This window comes from Clavelina lepadiformis, chromosome 9, assembly GCF_947623445.1.
Source record: "Clavelina lepadiformis chromosome 9, kaClaLepa1.1, whole genome shotgun sequence".
In the NCBI taxonomy this organism is placed as follows: Eukaryota; Metazoa; Chordata; class Ascidiacea; order Aplousobranchia; family Clavelinidae; genus Clavelina; species Clavelina lepadiformis.
In genome coordinates, this window is record NC_135248.1 from 6,248,569 (window position 1) to 6,260,766 (window position 12,198).

The following is a 12,198-nucleotide window of genomic DNA, read 5'->3' on the forward strand; positions in this document are numbered from 1 at the left end:
GGGCATTGTGACGTTGCAGAAATTTTGGAGATTACCTTTTGTTCAAGTGTAACCTTAGCCCAGGGGTGTCAAACTCAATCGCACCAGGGGCCAAATCTCAAAACTTATTTAACGCCGCTGGCCGTAAGGATGACAACTAATTGAACGTTTCGTAACTTGACATAACTTGATTGAACGTTTCCCGACGCGAGTACATGAATTGGAACAGGCAGCGAAACAACACCAAGTTTTTGATGTTTAAAGCTCGATGTATTATTCTTCTACAAGTCCAACAAATATTGACGAAAAAAAGTAAAAATACGTCGCACTCGATAATATACCCTAACAAGAAATAGAAAAAAGCCTTACCTACCACGAAGTAGGCCAGGGGCGGGCAACATACGGCCCGCGACGGGATTTTGAGCGGCCCGCAGACAGTTCAGCAGTTCAGTTTTGACTTCAGCAGATATTGAAGTACAGTACATTATTCGTTAATAAATTCATTAAATACTGTTTTTGGTCTTTATGCTTAAAACTTAAAGTTACATTAAACACGATTTATTCCTTGCATAGGTGGATAAATACACGATTAATGTATCGATTCAGGAATACGGCCCGCCAAGTACTTTATTTTCTCATATCAGGCCCGCCGACCGAAAAAGTTGCCTGCCCCTGAAGTAGGCTTATTATTGAAAACAAGTGTATTTCGCAGAAATTGGGATGCGCAATCAGTTGGAACAACATGAATTGAAAAGTATTTTATTAAGTCTGAGCTGCATTGTTGGATGTTTGAAGAAGCCGCTCTCAAATATGAGCACAAAGTAAACCGATAAAATGAATATGTAAAAAATGAATGTATGCGGCTTACGGTATGCCATATAACTGTAAGCTCATACGCAGTATTAAGATTCTGTCAAACACGACCGTACTACTGGTAGCCTGCATCAAAAAATGTAAATGAAACCATGCATTTGAAAGTTAAAATTAGAAATTACATTAAAATGTTTGGCCATATTGAGAGGTGCCGTACTATTAGACTTGCCAAAATTAAACTGAGGCTGCTGAATAAGAGCAGTTTTGACTGGGTACTTTTAATTATTCTTCTGTTGCAGCCCAGGTTACAAGCGATAGAATAAATCTATTTATTCTATCGTATGGTGGGGCAACTGCTGTGTTAGTGCATTGTGCAATTTGTCATAATCTTGTTTCTTGCTTGAAAAAAGTAAGTTATACTGTAAAGTGATCTGGTGGACCGGAAATAGTTCAAGGTATGAAATAACATTCCGGGCCAAGTTTTATTGTAAAGCGGGCCGGATGTGGCCCGCGGGCCGAGAGTTTGACACGTATGCATTAATTTAGTCTACTTGGTTGCATTGCATTGCTGTATAAATAAAAAATAAACTTCTAAGGAAATTTTGAGAAAATAGTGAAATTAAGGTTTGCAGAGTTACTGAGTACGTAATATCAAATCGACTTTTTAACCATAACTTCAATTGATGGAGTTCAGCAAGGTTAAAAGAAAACCACTTGACCTATTTTTTCCAGCTTTATTGTAATTTATTTTTGCAGAAAACAACATTGATTTAACCGGAATCTCGCTTAAACACGATTAAGTCTGGTTAAATTTCATCACATAGGAGAAAAGGACCCATGTTAGGACATTGCCCAAGATAGTGTAGCGCGATGATTTCTTTCAGCCGCAAGGTGGCAAAGTTGATTTTCGTCTTACGTCCATTTTACTGCTGCCATTTTTGACATACAATTCAAAAGACTATAGCTAGCTTACTTACGCGTTTTGAGCTATTTCAGTCAAAGGAAATTAAGACCCCAAATTTCTCTGGGAATTTGCTTCTCCATAACTAGGCTTTAGGTTAACATTGCGGTTGATTCTTTTGTTATACAAACAAGCAAAAAACATAGCTTAATATAAGAAAATTTAAAAATTGGCAGATATAGCAGTTTTTCATTCAGAAACATCTTATTAATAGTGTATAATGATGGTTACTCTAAGCCGGGACACGTTGTCCCGACCTGGGGAACTAGCTTTATACCTCCATGCTGGTCTCGGTGACTAACTTCTATATTTTTATAACTTCTGACTTAGTTTGAATCAAAATATTTGTAGACAATTTGTAATAAGCTTACTGTAATTCAAATTTTTTTACGGTTTAAACCAAAAAAATACAAAATGCGTGGTTTTTATAAAACAAACACGACGTTCTGTCTGTATGAACTACTATGTAATACTAGATGGGAAATACATTTATCCGCAAACCCTCACGAACCTATATAACATTTTAGAAATCATCTTATAGAATGGTGAAAGTACAACCAAAATCGTAATGCATATGCAAAGCAACCAACAAGCTCTTTGGTAACAACATCATTATACATCAGCTGTTTTATCAATCAATTATATTATATCATCTTTTATGCTTTGTTTTGACATTTAAATGTTGCAAAAATCAATTAAAATTCTATTTTAAGTTGAGCAATTCTATTTTGTAAAAGTATGTTTTCCAAAGTTACTGTTTAATTAAAGTGTATCGTATATGAGAGGTTTGATACGGGTAGAGTCCATAGGTGGGTAAATTGCTGAGCTAAAGAGGCGCGATGCAGGAAGTAACCAAGCTCAAACCCATTCGGCATCTAAACTGTGTGGTATTTGGAGTGTTTTACGTATCGTTTTAAACAAAGCGCCCATAGATTCGACGTAATTCTATTAACAAAATTTAACTTTTAACCCTGCGAAACATTATTGAAGAGTAGCCTAGGCTACACAACAAAGACTAAACTGCTAATGATTTTCATCGATTTCCAAAAGGCGTTTGCAGAGAATCGTTCTAGTTTATATTAAGTATGTCATATGGCATATCGCAAAAATATCAACAACTTCAAGAGCCTTTATTCCAAAGGTTTTCAGTGGGGTCAATCATGCCATAATAGGAATTCTGGAGGTGCGAAATTCTCTGCTAAATAGTAGATCAATTTTTTTGAAATGTCGTAGCCAAAGCCGAAAGTTGTATTATTTTGTATTTTTATTACGTAACATAATATTGTTCTGCATGAAAAAAAATACCTACCTTTTGTGGGCACTTAGCATATTGTAAACGTCTGTATCACTTCAGCAACCAAGCGAGTTATGTAAACTTCTTTCAAAGTGAACTCAGGGCCGGGATTACACATATTGTCGTTATTTAGCAGGAAGCATTTCGTGTAATACGGTATAGTGTTTATATATCTGCGACCTGCAACTAAAATTCGTGTTGGAGCGATTATGCAAAATATTTCGTGAATTTTTACACATGAACTGGTCTTATCTTTACCATGAAGAGTTTAATAACGCAAAATGGTTGCGGGTTCGCTTGAATAGTGCTATAATTTGTGGGTGACAGTCGTGGCACTGACGTGAAAAGGCTGCGTATTTTCGTTAAAAAACAGGAAAACCATATGATAGCGGATGTCGTAACCTGTCGTGATGTACTTGGAAGTCGCTTAGTAGCTTAAAAATTATTCAAACGCGCAATGTTTTTTTGTTTCCCTGCATACAATTGATTGCGAAAGTTGCCAATACAATTTAACGAAGGCTGTTTTTGCTTGGTAACCGCTTATAAGAAACATAACGTTTCATCAAATTAGTTGGTCGATTGTTTCTCACAGGACAATCACTGAGAACATTGTGCAACACAAAAAAAACTTCAAAAGAGAAAATTGGTATTTTTGGAGATTTCTGATGCGCCAAGCAGCAATTGCATTAGTTTGGCTTTGAATTTTGCTGATTAGACATGCGTGTAATTTTCATTTTATTGGATTTTCAAGCACAATATTGGAAAAATTAAAAACGCCTTTTTATCAAAAAATTCTGATGTGATCGTAAAAAAACCAAGCCCATATTCGAAATCAGCGCCTCCGAATTTACAAAGTACAACCTCACTAGTTCATGAAGTTTTTCAAAGTTGAAAATTTGTTGCACAGTGGAATTATTCAACTGATCTATTTAACCCAGTTAGCTTAGGATGTTAAATAACGTTTAGGTAATGAGTTAAACATGTTACTGATGACGGTATTTCGTACTTTCACATTCCACGGGAACCGATCCCATAAATCAGGCGTAAGTAATTTTTAAGCGCAGTCTGTCAAAACACGATCTCTTTCAAAGCAGCGGTTTTGCTTCGGTAGTGACGTATCGAGCTCAATTACGAGTCCTGACAAATTGTTTTATCGATAAAAAATTGCGTCAATTGGAACATTATCGAATTTTGTTTCCGTCGCACTGCGGGTGTCATTCTGTTCTCGAGATCCCAAGGGATAATTTAATATTGAGGCTGGAGACATTGTTCTGGTATCCAACCGTGCAACACGCATTTTTGTGGAATTTTTAATCAATCAAACCTTCATTAAATCCGTATCAACAACATGTTTTAATACGGCATAAGTGAAAAACACTTTTCCAATATTTAAAACTAGTGTTTTTAGAAAAGCACCTACTGTAGTTCTGTGCTCACAAAGATACCAATATTATACAGAAAGCTTTTGGTTATACGTATAAATTATTGCAGTCGGCGGCTGGCATTCTACACTTAAAGTTTCACCCAAAAAAGGAAAATAATTTTTTTAACCTGAAAATCACAAGTTTAGCTCGGGCAAAGCAAAATTTAACAAAAATACATGAATGGTCATCAAAAGATATCAATTGACACAATCAAAACATTCTGTACTTAATCAGTATAATTCATGGCAGAGAGTTTTTTAAAATAGTAAAAACTCATAATAACGGAAAAAAGTCACAAGACATGTCAAAAGTTTTACAGCTTTATGAATACAAAATGTCACATTACACCATGAAATTCATTGGTAAAAATTTGCTTTGTTACGTTATTAACGCTTCGTTTAAACTTTAATCCATTCAATTTTAACTGAATGATCATAGTCTTAATTTGCTACAAAGTTATCAGGCTGAAAAATTGTTTCCCATAACCATGAAATTTCAAAAGAACCCGTGACGTTCATAGATTAATGGAACTGTAGGTTTCGGGCCCAAAGTAAACGAAACCATTAGCCTACACATTTCTTTATTTTTCGTAAGCACACGTTTCGGGCACGCTATCTTATAATTTAACTTAGTATACCGTCCTCAATAAAAAGATTTTTTATAACTTCATACCTACTTTGATTTCATGAAATTTACACCGAAGATGTCTGGTTACCAGTCTATATTATTTGGAACATATACGTTTTATGCCCTCATAAACCAAGCTTGGTGTTACTGAAAAGCAAATATATTAATTTCATATTGTTGTTGCTTACGATTGCTCAACACTTTTGTTTTGAAATACCTGTACACAGGGATGAAGATTGATGCTAAACAATATCGAGAATTGATACAGCATTTGAAATTAATGAGCAGATATGACGCTCTGATAAATGAGGGGTTCGATTGCAATTGGTTACGATTCATCGGTCGTTTAAGGTTCGGTGATTATAAAGGCCTTGAGCAATTAATTGCAAAGCAAGAACATTTCGGACGCCACTGTTCTTTTTTACCTTCGCTCGCTTGTTTTGAAACCACACTGAAAGTTTTAAAACAGTTAGTTGGTTAACTGCAAAAGGCTAACAGAAGTAGATTTCAAAGGTAAATTATTTCACATCCAAGCCATACTTGCCGTTATCAAAATTTAATTAGATGATAGAAAATTTCACATTATGTTTTTTCTATTTGGTTAATTGCTCACCTTTAATTTGGGCCACCGACAGGCCTAAATTATTGGCAAGACGAACTCGCTTTTCTTCGGTTAAGTATTGACTTTTTTCAAATTCTTTCTGAGCAGAAGTAAAACGAGTTATTAATTTTTTCCGTTGGGCATAAATATTAGAATTTCCAATTTAAAACAAAACACATTGCACATACCTGAAGTAGTTCTAGTTGGCTGCCAGAAAAGGCCGTCCTTGCCCTCTTCTCTCCTCTATTAACACGAGCTTTGGTGTCGTCCTTGGCTTTGTTTTTTCTTCTACGTGCTCGTGGTCCTTCAGAAAAAGATCACAGTATACGCTTGAGTTTTGAATCATTCTGAATTATATTCGACACAGAATTACTAAAATATTTTAATATCATATATATATACTTTATTATTTTTTAAGGTTTTTGTTGAGTTAGCACAATTTCTTTTAATAAAGAGGTCTTTATGGTGACTTATGATTTCAAGCTTAATTTACTTCAAAATATTTTCAAATTTATCAAGTATTAGCTGGATATGTTGGCAATTTTTATACAAAAAGACTTATGTTATATTTATTATACTTTTTAATCTGTTCGCTTGTTATAAACTTGCTGTTGGTGAACATGTTCATATTATGTAGTCAAAATATTTTTCGAGTTACACTTAAACTAACACTTAACAATATTTCGAAACTTAAAAATATAGATGTATAACAACATATTTTCAATGTGGTTGTTTCAAAGTTTACCTGCAGAAGGTCTATCAGAATAACGAGTGCAATAAACCCACGCAGGCCACATTTTATCTTGACGGGTAGGATTGTGCGAGCTGTCAGCAACCATAGAATCCGACCTTTGTGCCTGTGTGGTAATGGCGTTAGAAGACATTGACGACTTTTCCGGCATCGTGGTGGATTGTGGAGTAGAACATTTTTTTCTAAATGATTTTCTTTTACTCTGGGTCGTTGTAAAGTTTTTCGAGAGTTTGTTTAGTTGAGATATGGGACTGTTTTCGAGAGGCTTTCGTTTTGTGAAAACAGATTTTTTTACTTTATATTTTGCATGAAAGTCATTCTCGCTATCACAAGGATTTTTAACATAACTCCAAGATATTGAACTATCATCTTTTTGTCCGATAGTTGATGTTGTTTTCATTAACAGTGGTATGTCGACTGGCGAAAATACTTTTTCGTAGCTGAAATCATGGCATATGTTGCTGTTTAAAACGGAATTTTTCAGCTTCTGGCGCCATTCCTGCACACAGTTTGCATAGCTATTTAATTCAAATGATCCCATCTTCATCCCTGTCTTATGATGAGAGTATTGCTGAGACTTGTGAAAACCAAAACCGTCACTTGACTCTGTCCGCTCAAAAAATGGGTTCCAAATCTTTTTCGTAGTACATGAGTCCGGCTTATTTTCAATATAAGTGCTGTCGGCATTTTGTGTGTAAAAGCTAAGTTTTTGCCCATTTTCAAAATTTGGAGCTGAAAAAGTATAACTGCAGCTCTTATTTGAAGAATTTCTCTTTGTAGAAGGAAACCTGCTTAATATTGTTTCAATAAAAAAGTTCGGCAAGCCAACGTGAGCATAATTATCCTGTGGAAGCATTTCTTCGACAGCTTTCTTTTTGCAGGTATTTGCTGATTCACCTTCATGCGACTCTTCCATGTTGCAATCAGTTTTAGGCGTAACGCCTTGCCTAAAGAGAACTACCTGTCATGTTAAAATAATAACGTGTATAAGCAATTAACAAATGTATAAAAACCTCAAAAAACATTTAAATTTAAAACCCAAAAAAGAAAGATAAACTGCAGAAATGCCAAAATGTCTGATTGCACACTGTAGAGTGCAAAGTGCAGTGATGTCAAGTGCTTGTTTCGGTTACCCATTTTGCTACTCTTTTTTATCCAAGCTGCCAGAAGTAGAAACTTTGTACAAAAAGTTGCAATTTTTCCAAAGATTTGGAAACGTTTTCAGTTTCGACGATTGGTTGAATAATCACACATACCGTGATTTGGTAATCACTAATCGATTCTACAAATATGAAATTTATTACAACTCTCACCTTCTACACAAAAGTTTTACAATTGTTCTTCGTCAATCCTACAACTTATCTCATTGTATTATGCTAACATAACAGATTGTTGAATCAACAAGTTTGTCGTTAGCAAAATAGATTACTTGTTGAAGTTAACGTGAATGTACCGGTAGTAAAGCACACCGCAGTTAACATCTTGATTTAAACCTATATATCCGTCCGAATACCTGTTTTATTATTTGTTTTGTTTGCTTGTACTTTTGCAATAGAGAAACTACTTACATTTCAAGTATCACGTCTGTCTGGTATCACACGACTTCTTGTCCATGTTCGACTGTTTCCCATCTCTTTGTTTGTGAGCTGCTGTGGGTGTCGCCCTTTTTCTTTCACGCGACATTGCCCATGTTTCTAATACTGTATGCGGAAATTCAAATTCATCCAACAGCAAGAACGAATCACTTTTTGTGGTATCTACATTTTATACAAGTCTGTAGATTCATTATTCAGGGACTCGACGTATATAATTGAACAGTAACAGCAGTTAATTTGACACAAGTGTTAGAGATTCTTACATACCGATGGTAAAATATCCATAACTTATCTTTTGGAGGTATGATATATTTAGCCTATATTGCATGTTATAAATGTTTCATTTCTAAATTTTTTCATAAAAATAATACAAGAATAGTTGATAAATGACTATATTATTTACCTTTTTTTAACTTATTCTAACTGGGTACACAAAAATGTAAAACGTTGTGAAACGTCAGGCCAAATATAGCGCGTGCGAGGGATCCCTATGCATACTGCCAACCTTAATCCCAACGCCGGCATAATTTCAATTAAGTCATAATGATAACCTGGAGTTAGTCTGAATTGTGATGATTATTATTATTTTGGGTTTTATGTATATAACTATTGCCAAAGCTAACCTAAACTTTTAAATATATCTTAAAATATCAGATCTATAACCAATTTTTAATTTTTTTATGATATTTCAAGTGTAGTGGAATTGTTTTGACATAAATAGACCTAAAGCCTATACTTATGCGGTACATGAGCTAGTTTAAAACTATTTTTCCAATAAACTATAATACACTTTTAAGTTCATGGTATTACATGGCTAGGATGGACTGGTCCACCGGGAAGCCGAGAAATTTCCCAGTAGTTTATGGTAGTTGTGGTCCATGCGTTTGCGATTGTTGTATATACTGCCATTGCGAGGTAGGTTGGTTGTTGTATCCCGCAAAGTAGATCTGACTCCTGATTCAAAAAGGCTGCAACTACAGTAGTGCGCTATCCTCGCTCATATATTAAATAAATAATAACCTTCTGAGCTCTACACTTTAATAGGGTAACAGTCGAATCTGAGAATGAATGGCAAACGGACATGCAGTGATAACACAACAATTTTCACACGAAATCTGGGGAGTAGCTTAAGGGACCAGCGACAAACTAGAAAATGCTTAATGGCTGCTACACTACACTTTGTTTTTTCACAGTTATTACAACTAACTTGCAATATCGCGCGGGATGGCCTAGCTGTTGGTTTTTATTTTTGTTTTAATCTAAAATGTATGGGTTTGATGACCGTGCTGTTACCTTCCACCGTTGTAGAACCAATGTAATTTACTCCTTTCACGTTTTAAGTTCTCAGATCTTTGCCGCTTATTCCTTTCCATTGATTGTTTTTGAGCATATTTCTTGTTAGACTAATCTACAACAAGGTTAGCGCCATAATTTTCGTTACCAGCAGTTAGTGGTGAAAAATGAAGGATACGATACGCATATTACACTGGTCAACACGATTTTTGCGGCAGACTGTGTTGGGGTCTTTTTTACCTAATTTTGGGGCGCTGAATCCGAATCTGGCATTATTTTTTTTCTATCACATCACGTTTTTGAAATAATATATATGATCATTATAAATAATACCGCAAATCAGAAACCGCCTTGAAATGTAGAGGTTGTTTTAATCAAAACTGCTGGAACGCTTAATCATGCAAAACACGAACACAAAGCCTCGAAATCATTTAAAAAACATCACTAGAAACTAGCCGTTGGACAATCAATGTAATGATACAGAACTGCCACAATCTTTAAGAGCTCGAAAATTTTCGTTTTAATGGCTTTCGTTTATGGGTAGTGGTGTAATTTTCTCTCTTCAAGTTCCAGCAGTATTCTGCCATCATGTGGCAGTCCCATCGGCCTTGGTAGCGCTCTTCCATAACTCTAATATCTTGGTGAAAGCGCTCACCTTGTTCTTCACTGACGTCCCAAAGGTTTTCAGGAAAGTAATCTAAATGATTTTTCAGAAAATGTAGCTTTATGCTCATATTGCATTTCATCTCTTGCATGCTGAATAACATTTCTTTTAAGAGTTCTCGATAGTTCTCTGCCTTTCTGTTGCCAAAGGAGTTACTAATAACTAAAGAAAAAGAATTCCAAGCCCTTGCTTCAACTCTGTTTATTGATGCTGCAAAGTTTGGATCTCTGAGCAGCTTCCTTATTTGTGGGCCACTAAAAACTCCAGCCTTTTTCTTTCTTTTCTTCACTGAGACTTGGGAAGGCTTAGCAGATGTACTTAAAGCAATTTCCATTGTGATCAATAGCCTTAGCATACCATTTCATTGACCCAAGTTTGGTGGGAAGTTGCAGCAGGATGATCTTCTTGGTATCTACTAACGGGTTATGAATGATATTTTTCTCTCCAGGTGTTAAACTGCTCCTTTCTGGCTACTTATCTTTTATCCAATGCTCATCTATGGCTCTGCTATCCCAGTAGCAGAGAAAACAAGGGTTTTTGGTGTAACCACCTTGCTGTCCTAACAGAAGGTTCATTATTTTTTTATCTACACATAATCCCCAGCCATGATCACTGTACTTCAGTGTTTCCAGCACATCCTTAATGTTTTCATACGTTTCTTTGAGTGTCACAGAATGACCTACTGGGATCGATGTATATTTATTTCCATTGTGAAGTAACACGCATTTCAGGCTTCGTTTTGAGCTCTCAATTTTCTTTTACATTATACGAACAATGTTATGTTTATTGTTGACAATGTTTACGTTTTACCAAAGAGCAGGGTGCTGTCACAAAAAGCATTGGCCTTTTAAGTCTCCAGGGCAGATGTACACAGATAAAGACGGTAACTCAGTAACGAGCTACCAAACGTGATGTATAAACCAAGCGCGATGTATAAAGATGGTAACTAAGTAATGAGATACGAAAGAAAAAATGAATGCGTCCACATATATTTTCGAAATTCGAAAAGAGGTCCGTGATTGAAAAAAGATTGAAAACCACTAGATTAAAGTTTACTGAAAACTCTGTCATTCTGTGTTACAACAAAACTTCCAGCTGAGGTTTCATCATATGAGATTTCAATAACAATATTTGATTTGTTGCTGTTATACGCTCACCGTACCGTCACTAACGAAAGTCAAAATTTGATCAATTTATGAAATTGGGGAAAATGCGCAGCGAAAAAACCTGACGTGATAGAGCAATTCTGAGCTCAGAATTGGATTCAGCAACCAAAACTTAGCCTAAATCAATCATCAAAGTTCATGCAACAAAAATTTTTTTTGTTTTTGTAGACCAGTGTTATTTATGCTTCAATCGTTTATGCTCATCTTTTGCCACAGACCAAGTTTTGTGTTAAAACGTTTTTTGCATCGTTGTCTCTTCGTGAACCAGATCCACTGAGTGATCTTATATAACTGATTTCGGTCTTACAGATTTTCAATAACCTATACTGCAAGCTATTATATAGGTTATACACTATATGCTCTACGACTTCTAAACACCGGACCATGACCCCTTTCCCGATCCAAAGTTTTTGGGAGTTATGGGTTTTTTTACGTGTTTTGTTTTTTTGTTTGTAATAAAATTGTTTGATACCTTTCCAAAATCGTAAACCAAAAATTACCAGCTATATTGTACGTATTGAGTATAAACTTGAGATATGAGAGTACATTTCATTTCGGTGCGTTTTAAAGCGGTTTAAAAATAGTAAACCCTTGTGTTATTTTTGACTTTGGTACACGCTGAACAGAATCTACAAATTTATGTTAAGAAAATCCATCAATCCTAAAAACCAGAAAAATACAGTTTGCAAGCTCAACCTCAAACTGGATAATTGTGAATGTCTGAAAGAAAGTTCAAAGAACGCACTTAGTCGTGTGCAACTTCACTTAAATGCAATTTTTTGGGAAGGCCTTTTAAACATTTTCCGGTTAAAAATTCATGGCCCAGTCCACCCCTGATTATTGCATTTGTAGAGTTTTGAGTTACCGTTTCAGCGGTGGAAATTTCGTAACCATTGGTGGTGATACAATTGTAGCGCTTGCCAACCTGCCCGCGGTTGCATGTTTTTCTCCACAGCGGACTTTTGCAGAAACCAGTCGGCCAACATGTGAAAAATAAAACTGTATTGAGCCAGTAACGTACTTAAGAAAC

At 35.5% G+C, this 12,198-nt stretch overlaps 1 protein-coding gene across 2 annotated transcripts; it reads right to left on the reverse strand.

Annotated features, from left to right (window-relative positions):
* Nucleotides 1-238: 238 nt before the first annotated feature.
* On the reverse strand, nucleotides 239-8,114 carry LOC143471075 (uncharacterized). 2 transcript variants are annotated; one of them, XM_076969420.1, is made up of 5 exons: nucleotides 8,019-8,114; nucleotides 6,445-7,411; nucleotides 5,888-6,003; nucleotides 5,712-5,799; nucleotides 239-5,549 (listed from the first exon to the last, which is right to left on the reverse strand). In XM_076969420.1, exons 2-5 carry the CDS (start codon nucleotides 7,364-7,366, stop codon nucleotides 5,434-5,436), a joined length of 1,242 nt encoding a protein of 413 aa, XP_076825535.1. In that variant the 5' UTR covers nucleotides 7,367-7,411; nucleotides 8,019-8,114; the 3' UTR covers nucleotides 239-5,433. The 2 variants fall into 2 exon arrangements, 1 of the variants encoding a protein (XP_076825535.1); XR_013119472.1 differs by having other exon boundaries at nucleotides 5,502-5,549; nucleotides 5,712-5,795.
* Between the last annotated feature and the right edge of the window lie 4,084 nt (nucleotides 8,115-12,198).